The sequence below is a fragment of the Zeugodacus cucurbitae genome, chromosome 5 (genome assembly GCF_028554725.1).
Source record: "Zeugodacus cucurbitae isolate PBARC_wt_2022May chromosome 5, idZeuCucr1.2, whole genome shotgun sequence".
Taxonomy (NCBI): domain Eukaryota; kingdom Metazoa; phylum Arthropoda; class Insecta; order Diptera; family Tephritidae; genus Zeugodacus; species Zeugodacus cucurbitae.
Genome location: NC_071670.1, coordinates 16,246,138 through 16,262,647, shown reverse-complemented (window position 1 = coordinate 16,262,647; position 16,510 = coordinate 16,246,138). Strand labels below are relative to the sequence as shown.

Genomic DNA, 16,510 nt, shown 5'->3' with positions numbered 1-16,510 from the left:
ATGGGGTCATGTGTAGAAGTTCACGTAAGTGAGGAAAGTTCCGGACTGTCATTCATTTGGGAGAGGCCAGGAACGATTCTTTTGCATGTGGCTCAAGCAGCTCACGACTTCCGATCTTAGACCAAGTATCCTCTGGGTAGCCAACATACATCCGTTTGGAGCTAAAGTGAGAAGGCGAAACCCGCTTCTGCGGTTGCGCATAGGGTTTGGGACCCACCACAAAAAAAAGAACCCCCCATGAAAAGGCAGCAACAGCCTCGGATGAGAGTCCCCAATTTTGATGACGACCACTTCAAGCGTATAAAGGACTACGAATGCACCAGGAATGTCTGGACCCTTAATTGTAGTGTCCGACCGATACCAAAATTTTGGCCGATGCCGATGCCGATTTTTTCATCAACAACATTATTTAATAAATTAGTATAGTAACAAAATAAATACAAAGACAAATAACAACATAAAATAGGTAAACAACTCAATTCATATGTAAATATGAAGTTGTTTAGTGATTTAATTAATATTCAAAACTAAATAAATTATTATTATAAGATATATGTATGTTGATAGAAGAAATAAGTTATTCGCGTTTTCTCAAAGCGAATCGGCAATCAGCAATATAGCTTTTTTCCTTTAAGGGGGTACACCGGTGTGACATTTTCAAAAAATCCTTTTTTTTTATTTTTTGCTTATTTGAAAGTTTATAATTTCAAAAATATCCTGTGAAAGGTAAGGTCGTATCTCGAATAGTTTTTGAATGGCAGCGTTCTAAAGAGCAATCGCTCACATGTATTAGCCGCTATAGTCGAAACTTTAAACTCGTTTTTCTCGAAACGACTTTTCATAAAATTACTGACATCATAACTCAATGAGATATTGACCGATCAACTTCAAATTTAAACTGAATATTATTATTATTGAATATATTTACTATACAATGACCTACGATTTTTTTGTTTTGTTGAAAATTGTCAATTTGGCATTTAAAAAACGACCATTTTTTACCTAAAAAATCGAAATTTTTTCAGAACTATGCCAATAATAATCAATAATCGTGGGTCATTGTATAGGGAATATATTCAACTTTAATAACCTTTTTAAATTTTTGTATTTCAGTTACTCATTCGGCCGGAATCATGTCAGGTGTTGGGGAACTTTTTTTTTTTTTTGCACCTCCCAAGACAACCCCTAACTCCTTTATTTTTCAAAATTTTTGTAAAATAAAAATCTTAAAATATAGTTGAAAGTACACCTTATTATGTCCAAAAAACTTCGAAACATTCTTTAAAAAAATTCACTAAAATCGCCAATTTTTCATGGGTTACACTGGGTTCCTTAGGGACAAATATAAAAATAGTAAGTCTAGTAAAGAGAATCCGTTATTTTCAAAGAGATGACTTTTGTCATTTATATCTCACATTGTAAAAGGCGGGAAATAGTGATAGTGACTCAATAGAAACTTCGGAAGCTTGTTTGAGAGGTTCTTTTCCATGCACCTTATTACAGTCCAGGCCAGCACCAAGTGATTATTACCGTGACCCTGCCTATGGCAAACTTTTAAAAATAAGTTAACCTAGTTACGAATGCTTCTTTAATAGTGGCTTTATGACATTATCTTCAAAATCTCAACAACTTTAAACAAAACTGTACATATTTGACATAAATCGAATGTTTCTAGCAGTGCTAAATAAAACCTTTCATTAATGCAAAATTGTTGAATTTCTTTGTACTAGACTTAAATTATCACCATGATGAATTGTTAGTTTAGTCAAATGTGATTTACTGTATTTTATATGGTAAAAAGAGAATTCAAATTTTATGCTCTAAAGAAATCAAAAAAGCAAATAAAATGTATTTTAGTATAATCCGAAAGAAGTAAAGGGTGATTTTTTAAGAGCTTGATAACTTTTTTAAAAAAAAAAACGCATAAAATTTGCAAAATCTCATCGGTTCTTTATTTGAAACGTTAGATTGGTTCATGACATTTACTTTTTGAAGATAATTTCATTTAAATGTTGACCGCGGCTGCGTCTTAGGTGGTCCATTCGGAAAGTCCAATTTTGGGCAACTTTTTCGAGCATTTCGGCCGGAATAGCCCGAATTTCTTCGGAAATGTTGTCTTCCAAAGCTGGAATAGTTGCTGGCTTATTTCTGTAGACTTTAGACTTGACGTAGCCCCACAAAAAATAGTCTAAAGGCGTTAAATCGCATGATCTTGGTGGCCAACTTACGGGTCCATTTCTTGAGATGAATTGTTCTCCGAAGTTTTCCCTCAAAATGGCCATAGAATCGCGAGCTGTGTGGCATGTAGCGCCATCTTGTTGAAACCACATGTCAACCAAGTTCAGTTCTTCCATTTTTGGCAACAAAAAGTTTGTTAGCATCGAACGATAGCGATCGCCATTCACCGCAACGTTGCGTCCAACAGCATCTTTGAAAAAATACGGCCCAATGATTCCACCAGCGTACAAACCACACCAAACAGTGCATTTTTCGGGATGCATGGGCAGTTCTTGAACGGCTTCTGGTTGCTCTTCACCCCAAATGCGGCAATTTTGCTTATTTACGTAGCCATTCAACCAGAAATGAGCCTCATCGCTGAACAAAATTTGTCGATAAAAAAGCGGATTTCACATTTCGAACCGAACACTGATTTTGGTAATAAAATTCAATGATTTGCAAGCGTTGCTCGTTAGTAAGTCTATTCATGATGAAATGTCAAAGCATACTGAGCATCTTTCTCTTTGACACCATGTCTGAAATCCCACGTGATCTGTCAAATACTAATGCATGAAAATCCTAACCTCAAAAAAATCACCCGTTAGAAAGAATCGGCCAAATATGGCCGATGCCGATGCTTAATTTTGTGGCCGATACTGGCCGATGCCGATACCAAGGCCGATTAATCGGTCGGTCTCTACTTAATTGAGAAGATGCCTCTGCACAGCTGGTTGATGTCCTCGTAAGAGCAAAGGCTGACATCACCGCCATCCAAGAAATGCGATGGACGGGACAAGGACGGAAGCAGGGGGGTCCTTGTGACATCTACTGCAGCGGCCATATAAAGGTGCGCAAATTTGGTGTTGGAGAGAGACTCCGTCGTCGAGTACTGGCATTCCCCCGGGTGGATGAACGTCTAGCCACAATCCGCATCAAAGCGAGGTTCTTCAACATATCGCTTATTTGCGCCCACGCCCCTATGGAAGAGAAGGACGCCTAGAACGCACCTATGAGCGCTGCCCCCGCTACAATGTCAAAATCGTGCTTGGCGATTTTAACACCAGGGTGTTTGAAGAAGGTCTCTTTGGCACAACAGTCGGAAAATTCAGCGTCCATGACGACACATCGCCAAACGGCTGAGGCTGGCCGACTTCGCTGGGGCCCGAAATATGGTCGTCTGTAGACTAGATTCCAGCATAAGAAAATACATCAAGCTACTTGGCTGTCCCCCGATCGAATCACACACAACCAGAGCGATCACGTTGTGATAGATGGCCGATATGTCTCCAGTGTATTTTAGGTGCGTACGCTCCGTGGTCCCAACATCGACTCGGACCACTATCTTGTAGCAGCTAAGATACTCACTAGGTTTCGCGGAAAATGTATGGTCCCTTAAACATTGGCAACAGCGAATACCGCAGACGATAAGCTGTACGATTTATATGACAACATTGACATAGTTAAGCGAATAAAAAGACAGCGGCTACGTCATGTTGTTCGATTGGACGAAAATGCTCCAGCTCTGAAGGTGTTCGATGCAGTACCCGCCAGGGGAAGCCGAGTAAGAGGGAGACTCCGATGGAAGGACCAGGTGGAGAAGGACTTCGCTTCACATGGTGTTACCAATCGGTGAACGCTAAATATCTACAAAGTGAACAGAACTTATCCACATATAATTGTCTATCTTTGGTAGTTTAGAACTGCTTTGGAATATTTGATTGGCTAAGACCTTAAGTTTAGAAATTAAAAAGCTTTATCATTTATTTGTTGTTTTTATTATTTATTTAATTTTTCATGTGGCTGTTCCGAACTTAACGGGAATTTCGTCTTGTACTTTCTTGTCTCCTGCTGACTTCTGTGTATTCTTCACCCCATGTTAGTCAAAATTGAACCGATCATCTCGCTCAGGCGACAGGCGCTCTATCCAAACGTTCTTGACAATTATGCACTAAAGTATTTTGCGTAATTTCTACTAGACTCTCTGGTTCAGTTCCATTTTTGGTAATATTCTTAACATTGTCTATTAGTTCTTCCAAAATATTCTTAATTAATTCATTAATTTCTTGCCGATCTATTTCCGATAATGTATCGTGTGATTTAATTTCAATATTTGGACTTTCCTTGTCATCAAGTGATAGTTCGGTCAGCAATACTTTGATTAACGCTTTTATTGTTTCGATATCAATTTTTGGATTCTCAGACGATCTTCTTGAGGTTAAAGAAGATCCCTCCATATTAGAACAATTCAAAGTTGCATAGGTATTTGAAATCCTGAGTGCAATGATGAAAGCTGCAAGAGATTGTAAAAGTATAGAAAACCGTTGAATTGAACTCCGCTGCGATCTGAGAAAAGCGAAACGAAAGCTGTTAACTGTTACATTAGCAAATATTTTAGCCACAGCATCCATATCTCCAATTAAATTATTATCCCGAAATTTGTTATTTAAATCGGTTATATCACGAACTTGCGTATTTAGTCTTGTAATTTTTTGAGCAATTTACAAGTTCGCCCCTTAGTCAGTAGTCCCTTGAAGTATATCAGAAAAAAATTATAGAAATTTGTTACTCACCACAACTTAATAAATATGTGAATTGGGGTTTTGACGCCATCTCTTCTGGACGATAGATTGACTGTGGTAGGACCTTCTTAATTATCGAAGCAATACAACGACTATAACAGTTTTTTTTAAATAGTTAGAAAGGTCTAAATAATGATTAATCTCCGAGTTTAGCTTTTATATGTTCAAGTTTTCCTTCTGCCAAGCAAGTGGAGCTCATTGTGAGACGAAGCGTGTAGCTGCATGCCATTTTATACACGATTTTCGGATGAGATGCGATTATGCATTGCAGTATTATTGTTAGAAAATTGTATAATTCGGCAAACACTAGCTCACGTATAGTCAAAAGCAAAGGTTTAAATACACCCATAAATTTTCAGTTTTTATTGAAATAAAGTGTTTTAACGCAAATTTATTGATGCAGTTTATATATATTATATAATTAATTAACAATGAAATTCAAAAATTGTTACGTAGATAACGTTAACATAAAATTACGATGTACAAAAGTTTAAATACAACTGCTGAAAAATACGCATTGCATGTTTCTAGCGACTTTTTTCAGAAAAAAGTACCGTTATAATCAATGATTTATCGAATTTTAAGATTTATATTCGGCATTAGACACGATTTTTTCTTCAACAGTGAACAATAAATTAAAAATATTGATAATGGAAAACATATAGAGTGTTGTGGTCCCATACTAAATTAAAAACAAGAAAGGAAGGGCTAAGTTCGGGTGTAACCGAACATTTTATACTCTCGCAATTTATTTATTTAACTTTATTAATATTATATAATACACAATTTGACCCATATATTCGGCATAAATATATTTCACATATTAACGATTTATAGGCTCTTAAGCTCATCGTATTTTTGAAAATCCTATAATTAGGTATTCTCATATATTCATATATAAGGGAAGTTATGACCCGATTTTAACCTTTTCTGGTACACACTATTAGAAGAAAAATATTTCCTCTGAATTAAATTAAGATACTTGAGAGATTTAACGAAATTTTCGGTGTAAAGTTACCTTCGATATCCAGGGCATTGAAAAGTTATAGTCAATTTTTTCACAAGTGATTCCACAGATCATATACAGTATTTGTGTAAAGTTTTATTTCGCTATCTTCATTGGTTCCTTATGTATCTATTATAAAGTGAAGGAATAAGATGGAATTCAAAAATGAGTTATATGGGAAGTTGTCGTGGTTGTGAACCGATTTCGACCATTTTCCACACGTGTCAACAGGGTGTCAAGAAAATATTATATACCGAATTTCATTCAAATCGGTCGAGTAGTTCCTGAGATATGGTTTTTGACCCAGTGGGCGATGCCACGCCCATTTTCAATTTTATAAATAATTTCAGTGCAGCTTCCTTCTGCTATTATTGCTGTGAAATTTAGTGTTTCGGACGTTTTTCGTTAGTGAGTTAACACACTTTTAGTAATTTTCAACCTAACCTTTGTATGGGAGGTGGGCGTGGTTATTATCCGATTTCTTTCATTTTTGGTATAAGGAAATGGCTAAAACAAACGACTGCAGAAAGTTTGGTTTATACAGTTTTATTGGTTTGCAAGATATATATAAAAAACATATTTAACCCCATATCTAACTCTTTTATTTTTTGGTGACACAAACAAACCGTTATGTGAACAAAACTATAATACTCTGTGCAACATGTTGCGAGAGTATAATTAACAAAAAATAAAAATTTAAACATTTCATAAAGAATTGCGGAAATACATACGTGCTCCCTGCTTTTGTATAAAAAATGGAAATGCAGAAAGCTCAATAAATATAGTTTGATTTTATCATTTATTAATTAGTTTTACTTTTTTAATAATTCTACAAATTTCCTACTCGAAAAATACTTAGATAAAGAAAGAAAAACATTAATTAATATAACCCATATAGTTTAGCGAAAATTTCTCTTTCTGTTTTGCTCTATGCCCTTCATTATCTTTACTTCTATATCAGCGTTAGTTATCGGTTTCGCTTCTCTTATCGGTCGCCTCTGATATGGTGATCCTGGTCTATTAAACTCTTGTCTGAATTCACTTTCTAAGCCTCCCATAAACCTGTCAAGTCGTTGCGGCAATCCTCCGTTATTGCCTGGTGGGGGTGGCGGCGGATACCCCGACCACTGAGCTGATCTAGGTGTTCGTAGAGAGCCTTCCGTTGCCATATCACCATTCAGTGCACGAGCGCTCGAAATGAGAAAAGCTATAATGCATATTTAAGGAAACATGAAGACAGCAGTTATCCTTGGAAATAGTTATAGAAAATAGGTTCTTGCCTCCAATTATTAGAAGAATTTTTGAAGACATTTTCGATAAATTAGTTTTTAGAATTCAAACCCTTTTCAGGTTATAGTGAAATGTTGTGAACATTAACTAAACTGATGATTTCGCACTGCTTGAAGAATCTCAATTTAAGTTGTTTAAATAGTAAGATCGGTCGAAGTTTCTTGAGATTTCACTGATAATATCTGCTACAGTTTATTTACATAAGAGTTCTAAAAAACCATTATCTCTCATTGTGTGGGTCCAAAAAGCGTGTAGTTGCATATCAAAAACACAAAGTTCTAGTTAAGTTGTGATTGGGAATTAATGTGTACAATTATAGTTTTCTAAAGAGCCGATGTCATAAATTATAGCGTCAAACAGGTCTATTGTGAAGCAGGAAAAATAATCGCTAACACTATTTATTTGATCTCGATGAAGTTTTCAGTTTTCTACAGACTTTAAATTGTTTCTTTTATAAGTAGAAGCTCAATAGATAAAATGAAAATAACCAAGAGAAACTAGTCAGCTGTGTGAAAAGGTTTACAAAGAAACCGGACTCATGACCAGTTCATTTTATCATTTGAGATGCTGATATTCTTTTGTGAATAGGAATTTACAACCAGTCAAGAGTATCTTACCAGTTGTAAGATCGTTTTCACGACAATCAAATCTGCGTAGCCGTGATAGACTTATATTTATATTTGGTCAAGTCCTGCCAACTCATTAGTATTCCTCTAAAACTGCTCCCGGAATCATTAAAAAAAATTTAATAGGTTCAAAAAACAGATCATCTTATGATATCTTTCTTGCAACATTTTAAGACCACTCGATATTAAGACACACGATTGATAAAGTCTAATCCAGCTAACGATGCCAATGGACTATACAAGTGTTTATATCTAATACGAGGGCTGCTATATATATATTTCTGGCGTAGGCAACACTAAGCGATTTTGCTCATTTTCGAAAGCAACCTTCCTATGGTGCCAAGAAATAAGTATGCCAAGTTTCATCAAGATATCTTAATTTTTACTCAAGTTACAGCTTGCACAGGCGGACGGACGGACAGACAGACATTCGGATTTGAACTCCACTCTTCGCCCTGATCACTTTGGTATATATAACCCTATATCTAACTCGTTTAGTTTTGGGTGTTACAAACAACCGTTATGTGAACAAAACTATAAAACTCTCGTTAGCAACATTTGTTGCGAGAGTATAAAAATAATACTATTTTGAAGGTAGTCATTTTTGCTTTGTTAAAATATTTTTGTCATTGTTCAATTGTATACCGAACATTTTATACTCTCGGAATTTATTGATGAATTTTATAAAGATAACACAATTCGACCCATATATTCATAAAGAAAAATAGAATAACGAAAATCATCATATATTGTATATGAGGACCGTGATAATTCCTGAGTCGATTTCACCATCAAACCACAACGGGAATAGGGGTAACTTGGCAGCCTGTTAGTAGGCACACAAACTGTACATTCGGCATTGAAATTACTCCTAAATTGCAAATCAACAAAACAACAGGTTGCAAAATCGCCAAAAAAAAGCGCTATAGCGAAGATTCTTCAGATATTCAAGTTGATAATTTGGGAAGTACGGTGCATAAAAAAGTATTTTTATAATCATTGGAATTGCCTGGATTATCACCACTTAATTTTATCAACCTTGTAGCTTGTGGTTAAATGAGAGGGCGCCACTACTATATATTCAGCGGAATGATTCTACCTGGTTTAAGGTTGGCCGAAGAGATATTGCTAAGTAATATTGGTCTGCCTTCAGGCCAACATCTCACTAAATAAATATTACTTCTGAATAGCTGAAGTTCTTGTGACTCGAAACTAATAATAAATACATGAAACTTCCTGAAGGGCGCAAAAAAGGTTTTCATTCGCTACATCCGAAAAAAGTACAAATCCTTCAAGGAAGCTAAAATCTTTGCAAATCATTGAGTTCTTAAGGTTTATAATTTAAGATTGTACGTATTGCTTAAGCTTTTTAAGTCAACTGCTTTGTGAACTTTGTGCGGAGAAGGCCCTATTTACTAAACGAATAATGTATTTTTTTTTATTGCCTTTATTGAAATTCTTTTTAGAATAGTATTACATTACATTCAATTTACATGCATCTAATTAAATTTATTTTTTACTTTTACGGCATACTGAAATTTTCGCTGTTTACTTTCTGGTCTCCTGCCAACTTAGTACTGTTGTTTAGTTCTTCCAAAGCCAGTTCAAGTAATACATTAACTTCTTGGCGTTCAGTTTCTGATAATGGTTCAGCTTTTGAATTATTTTCGTCATTAACTGCTAGCTCGATTAACAATTGATTCATTAATGCCGTCATTACTTCGGTTTCATTTGCTGGGGTCATGTAATGTAATGCTGACTCAAACGAGTCCATAGACTTTGAAGAAGATCCCTCCACACTATGCGAATGCTGAGTTTGTGCACAAGCAGTTGAAATTCGGTGTGCGATGAAGAAGGCTACAAGAGTTGGCAAAAATAAAAAAAAAAAACGTTAAATAGAACTCCGTTGTGCTCGGGGAGTAGCAAAGCGTAAGCTGTTGACTGAGGTGCTAAGCTAAATCGGTTACATATAAAAACTGGCTGTTTAAAAGTTCGCCCCTTAAACAATAGTATCCAGCAAAATATTATAGAAATTGGTTACTCACCACAAATTAATAAATATATTAATTGGGGTTTTGGCGCCATCTCTTCTAAGCGAATGATTGGCTATGAAAGGACCTTTTTACAATTAGCGTTGAAGTATAGAAACTATTGTTGTTGTTACAATAGTTAGATCGGTCCGAATACTTGTTCATTTGCGAATTTGAATACTTTTATATGTTCAAGACTTCTCCCAGCAAGCAAGTGGAGCTCATTGTTTGCTAGAAGAATCGTGTAACTGCATACCAATAAATATAAATTTTCGGATGAGATGCAATTATGCATTAATTGTGGTATTGTTGTACTAATTTTTATGAATGCAACGGAATCCAACAACATATTTTTTGCTTAGCGGTTAAGAGAGGATAACTCAACGCTCTCTTAATTATTACCAGTCGGTGATGAAGGTAGTCTAAAATTAATATAAATATATTTCCCTACTCTATAGTTAAGCTTTGTACCAAAAGAATGTTAAGTTTTGTTTACTTATATAAATGGATTAGGCGCGTTAATGAGCTTTTGCTGAAACCAGACCAGGTTGCAAATACAGGCACTGACTTAATAGTTAAAACTTTCAAATCATCATATTTTTCCAAAGCTGATAATAAGCAGAAACTGAATAAGTTAGAAAGCAACAACCAAAAACCATTAAAGTTAACATTGAGTCGAGCTTTAGGTTGCTAGCGCGACATCTTTTGAGTGATAGTCAATCTTTCAGTAGCTTACTGCTTCCTATTATTCAATGTTAGTGAAATAGTAAATCTATATGTTGATCAATTAAAATTTTAATCCAGTTAATAACCAGTGTTTGCCCTTCGCACTGCCGGCTACTCGATAATCGATCAAATGTTATACATTTTTGATTTTGCTATGATTTTCAGCAGCGGCGTCTACCGCCGGATAGTATTACTGCTATTTCGCAGAGTTGCTTTTCATTCTTAACTCTATTTAGATTCGATTAAAAATTAAAGTAGAAAAATTAAATTTTTATTTTGTATGGTAAATCGATCTAAATCAGCGCTTTAATCGAGCAAAGACCGCTTAATTGATCAATTAGCTCCTTTGCGAAACAGCTTTGATTATTCCAGTTTGTATGTATGTGATTGGCGTTCAACCGTTTAGCCGGTTATAGCCGAATCGATGAGAGCGCGCTACTCCTCTCTTTCCTTCGCAGTTCAGCGCCAGTTGGAGATTCCAAGTGTAACCAGGTCGCTCTCCACCTGGTCCCTCCAACGGAGTGGAGGCCTTCCCCTTCCTCGGCTTCCTCCGGCGGGTACTGTATCGAACACTTTCAGAGCTGGAGTGTTTTCGTCCATTCGGACAACATGACCTAGCCAGCGTAGCCGCTGTCTTTTTATTCGCTGAACTATGTCAATGTCGTCGTATAACTCGTACAGCTCATCGTTCCATCGTCTGCGGTATTCGCCGTTGCCAATGTTCTGAGGACCATAAATCTTGCGCAAAATTTTCCTCTCGACTCCTAGTGTCGTCTCATCTGATGTTGACATCGTCCAAGCTTCTGCACCATAAAGAAGGACGGTAATGATAAGCGATTTCCAGTTTGCCTCTTATATTTCCCGAAACATACTTCGTCTTCAGTGGGACAATGTGTTGTACCAGTTCTTATGAAGAATTAAATAATATTTAATTTCTTAACAAACGCGACAAGAGAAAGTTATTGCAGTATATAGTAGCTAATGGACAAATCTTAAGTTTCCCACCATAACTACCATAGAATGAACCAGCTATCACCTTTTCGACAACTTTTCTATATTCGGTCTTCTGTCTCATCTATGCAACTATTTTTTTTTAAGTCGACATATTGAGGATTTTACCAGTTCGTCCGCTTTCTCTAATACCGAGGTTGAAACTACTCTATACACTAGATAAGATAAAGACAGCTTCTGTGGCTAAGCATCAGCTGTAGTCTCTTATAAAAGATTGTAACTTCCCTACTTAGCTCTGCAACTCTTATTATTTTCTTCTGCAATAGATTGAAGAAGTCGCACGCAATGAGTCACCCTGCCTGAAGCCTTGTTTGATATCAAATGGCTCGGAGAGGTCCTTCCCGTTCTTCACGGAGTTTTTGGTGTTGCTTAACGTCACTTTTCCTTTAATGGAAAAATCTAAAAAGTTCCGACGTCAGTTAGAGTTTTAGTCCGCTACGATAAATTTGCCTATTACCACTTCGCCAATTACCGAAGTTGAAAATGAATAATATTAAAGGAATTTCAATTTTTTTAAATATCTGAGAGATTTTACGATATTTGTCAACACTTAAGCGGGGATCACTGTACATCGATTTTATATCTGAGGTTTACCTTCACTTGATTACATTTCACTTATTTTAAAACAATTAACATGTGAAAGCACGATCTTGGCATACCAAAATAGACCATTTTAAACTATAAATATTCTTTTGATTATAATTGTTTTTTAAGGGATTTTACATTCTCCCAGATCGTACTATATAAGCTCGAGGGAAATCGTTTTAATCATCAGTGCAACCAAAATTATCTTTGGCCGTTTTCAACTTGTTTCCAATCAATTTTAATTCATCAAGGATGTCAGGGAAAAAAACTTGTATATTCTTGCTTGTCGGTAAGTACAGAAGTCTTTGGTATATATCAATTTAAAGTTTCAGAATAAAGCAGCGTCGTAAGTTATGTCCTGTAGTATGACGACCAATTACAATTGGAAACCGAATTTGTCGGAAAAGGAGCTCAAGTGAAGTTTAAAAAAACACATTTGGTTCAATTATCCCGAAAACATTAACTTCATGAAGAACGTCCTTTACTGGATGAATGAGTTTCCTATTTATCTCGTGCAGTCTCTTTCTATGTTCATCTTTTCCTCAATTAACCAATTTGATTTTAAATATTTCAGCTTTCCTAATTGTTAGCGAATTGTCAACAATCTCTGGCAATCCGCTTGATCGAAGGAGGGGCTCATCGGTGTTCCGAGATGAGAAAGACTGCAGTAGTGCCGGGCCAAAGACATCGAATGACCCAAAGAAAATGGATGATGGGATTTGGTAAAATAGTAAAAACTTAAAAATTATAAATATTCAAATCAAATTATAACTATGTCAAAGTGTTTATGTAAACAAAAAATAAATAAATAAATAAAAATATAAGGTTGCATTAAAAAAATATTATAATTTTTATAAATTTAACATTAAGAATGGAGAGTTTGTTACTCTCTCAAAAGTATTGACTTGTAGACATTTCTAAACAAAACACAGATTTGTACATATGTGTACAAATTGTATGGAACATGTGTGTAAAGAAAGGAGATACAAGTTCTAACTTTTAGCTACAAAATTTAAGATTTTGGACGAATTTACACTAACATATATCGAAGTTCAGACTCCATGACACATGACATCATTTTTGTTGTCATTATATACTGGTTTAAAAGGACTTGTTTGGTCGCATATGATGAGGAATACTGGAATAAGTGCATATTAATATTTATTTTTATTAACTATAATAATAACCAGAAGGTTTAAACCACTATCTGCTTTGTATTAGATAAAAACTGCAGCTGTGGCATTTCTGTGTTTCAGTTCGAGACAACAACACTACTTTCCTCAATTATTTATGGTAATAAATTTAATTTCGTATAATAGAATACTATACATGAAAAGTTAAGACAATTAACATGTGAGAACACGATCTTCGTGTAGAACAATAGCAAAGCCTGATGAACTTACAAATTATGGTAATGAGTTTCCCAAATTATTAATACATCGATTTATGTATGAGTTTTGGCTACACTTGATTAGGAAATTAACATGTGAAAGCACGATCTTGGCATATCAAAATAGACCATTTTAAATTATAAACATTGTATTGACTTTAATTGCTTTGAAGGGATATTACAATCTTCCAGATCGGACTATATAAGCACGAGGGAAATCATTTTAATCATCAGTCTACCAAAATCATCTTTGGCCGTTTTCAACTTGTTTCCAATCAATTTAAATTCATCAAGGATGTTGGGGAAAAAACTTTTATTTTCTTGCTTGTCGGTAAGTTCAGAAATCTTTGGTGTATATCAATTTACAGTTTCAGAATAAAGCAGCGTCGTAAGTTATGTCCTGTAGTACGACGACCAATTACAATTGGAAACCGAATTTGTCGGAAAAGGAGCTGAAGTGAAGTTTAAATCAACACATCTTTCTATGTTTATGTTTATCTTTTCTATGCCTCAATTAACCAATTTGTTTCTAAATATTTCAGCTTTCCTAATTGTTAGCGATTTGTCAACAATCTCTGCCGAGCCGAAGCGAAGGAGGGGCTCATCTGTGTTCCGGGATGAGAAAGACTCCAGTGGTGGTAACGTCCCAAAGACATCGAATGACCCTAGGAAAGTGGATGAGAGTAAGTAAACCAAAGAGCATAGTGAAGAGAATAGCGTCCTTAGTAGTCCAGCCGGACGGACCCAAAGTCCTTTGGATTAAAGTGGAAATGTCGAATAAAATGTATGCTTGGATTTGGTAAAAGAGTCAAAACTAAAATATTATAAATATTCAAATCATATTATAACTATGTCAATGTGTTTATCTAAAATATAAAAAAAAAATAAATAAATGAATAAATAAAAATATTAGGTTGCATAAAAAAATATATTTTAATTTGTATAAATTTAACATTGAGAAGGAAAGTTTGTTACTCTCTCAAAAGTTTTGACGTTTAGACGTCAAGATTTGAACCAATATATATCTAAATTGAGCCCCTTCGACACGAAATCCCCTTTATTGGTATTAAGTATTTGTTTAAGTCCTCTCTCGAAGAACCAAAATCAAACTCCATTGGATGTTCCGAAGGCACCTTCCTTACCGACCCTTGCGTTAAAATCGCCAAGCACGATTTTTCCATCATGGTGGGGCAGCGCTCATAAGTGCGTTCTAGGCGCTCATAGAAAGTAGTGACCAAAGATACTTCGTCCTTCTCTTCCCTTAGTAGATGTCACTATTGATGGCGGTGATGTCAGCCTTTAGTCGTATGAGGCTATCAACCGGTTGGGCAGAGGCACTTTCCTAATTAAGGGTGCGGCATTTCAGATGCGTGCCTTAAAATCATGATCCTTAAAACGTTTGCAGGGATCGTCTGTAAAAGGCGGGTGTCTCATCCGAGGATTTCGCCGATTTTTCATTAGTACTTCGTTTTTTTGTGTGGGGTCCCAAACCCTACGCACAACCGCAGAAGCAGGTTCGCTCTCTCACTTTAGTTCACGTCAAAACGGCTGTTTGTTGGCAACCTAGAGGATACTTGGTCTAAAACCGGAAGGCGTGAGCTGATTGAACCATGTGAAGAAGAATCGTTTCCGGCCACTCCCAAGTGATTGACAGTCAGGAACTTTCGATTACGCGAACTTCTACACATGATCCCATCCTCCTCTATAATAGCACTAAAAAAACTGACAACTGGTTCTTCTCTGCATTTTGACAGTTGCACAGTTGCGTTTGTTTATGATTTTCATGTGTAAGTTCTACATTAGATTTAGGAATAAAAATATGAATATAATATATATAGTATAATATTTTATTATATTATATTTAATTATGTTGATTTTCTGGTATATAATAATCATAGTAGATAATAAAAAATATTAATATGCGCTTTTTCCAGTATATCTCCTTTCTTTACACACATGTTCCATGCAATCTGTATTCGTGTTTTAGCTTCAGTGGTTTTTCAAATATGTACAAATGTCTGTTATATTTAGGAATATCAAAAAGTCAATACTTTTGAGAGAGTAACAAACTCCATTCTCCATTCTCAATGTTAAATTGATACAAATTATATTTTTTTTTAATGCAACGTTATATTTATTTATTTTAATTATTTTTTACATAAACTCATTGACATAGTTATAATATGATTTGAATAGTTATAATATTTTAGTTTTGACTCTTTTACCAAATCCAAACATAAATTTTATTCGACGTTTCCACTTTAATCCAAAGAGCTTTGGGTCCGTCCGGCTGGAATACTAAGGACGCTATTCTCTTCACTATGATTTCTGGTTTACTTACTCTCATCCACTCTCTTTGGGTCACTCGATGTCTTTGGGGTACCACCACTGGAGTCTTTCTCATCGAAGTACCTAGGTGGGCCCCTCTTTCGATCAAGTGGATCGGCAGAGATTGTTGACAATTCGCTGACAATTAGGAAAGCTGAAATATTTAGAAACAATTTGGTTAATTGAGGCATAGTATACATAGCCATAGAAAGAGCTTTCTGTACGGAGGCTGCACGAGATAAATAGGAAATTCATTCATCCAGTTAAGGACGTTCTTCGTGGAGAAAATGTTTTCGGGATACTTGAACCAAATGTGTTGATATATACGACAAATTCGGTTTCCAATTATAATTGGTCGTCGTACTACAGGGCACAACTTACGACGCTGCTTTATTCTGAAACTGTAAATTGATATATACCAAAGACTTTTGCACTTACCGACAAGAACGAAAATAAAAGTTTTTTTCCCCAACATCTTTAATGAATTAAACTTTTGGAAACAAGTTGAAAACGGCCAAAGATAACTTTGGTTGCACTGACGATTGAAACGATTTTTCGCAAGCTTATATAGTACGATCTGGAATATTGTAAAATCCCTTAAAACAATTAAAATCAATACAATATTTATAATTTTAAATGGTATTTTAGGCTATGCGAAAATCGTGCTTTCGCATGTTAATTGTGTTAAAATGAGGGAAATCTAATCATGTGTAGTCAAATCT

General features: G+C 35.4%; 3 protein-coding genes across 3 annotated transcripts; all 3 read right to left on the bottom strand.

Annotated features, from left to right (window-relative positions):
• Nucleotides 1-3,966: 3,966 nt before the first annotated feature.
• LOC128919729 (uncharacterized) lies at nucleotides 3,967-5,010 on the bottom strand. Its single transcript, XM_011195064.3, has 2 exons — nucleotides 4,788-5,010; nucleotides 3,967-4,507 (listed from the first exon to the last, which is right to left on the bottom strand). The coding sequence occupies exons 1-2, from the start codon at nucleotides 4,825-4,827 to the stop codon at nucleotides 4,122-4,124; spliced, it is 426 nt and encodes a 141-aa protein (XP_011193366.1). The 5' UTR covers nucleotides 4,828-5,010; the 3' UTR covers nucleotides 3,967-4,121.
• A 1,572-nt stretch (nucleotides 5,011-6,582) lies between these two features.
• On the bottom strand, nucleotides 6,583-7,243 carry LOC105219124 (uncharacterized). The gene is made up of 2 exons (XM_011195062.3): nucleotides 7,083-7,243; nucleotides 6,583-7,009 (listed from the first exon to the last, which is right to left on the bottom strand). The coding sequence occupies exons 1-2, from the start codon at nucleotides 7,111-7,113 to the stop codon at nucleotides 6,702-6,704; spliced, it is 339 nt and encodes a 112-aa protein (XP_011193364.1). The 5' UTR covers nucleotides 7,114-7,243; the 3' UTR covers nucleotides 6,583-6,701.
• Nucleotides 7,244-9,226: 1,983 nt separating this feature from the next.
• On the bottom strand, nucleotides 9,227-9,924 carry LOC105219125 (uncharacterized). Its single transcript, XM_011195061.3, has 2 exons — nucleotides 9,764-9,924; nucleotides 9,227-9,575 (listed from the first exon to the last, which is right to left on the bottom strand). Exons 1-2 carry the CDS (start codon nucleotides 9,801-9,803, stop codon nucleotides 9,241-9,243), a joined length of 375 nt encoding a protein of 124 aa, XP_011193363.1. The 5' UTR covers nucleotides 9,804-9,924; the 3' UTR covers nucleotides 9,227-9,240.
• Nucleotides 9,925-16,510: the final 6,586 nt, after the last annotated feature.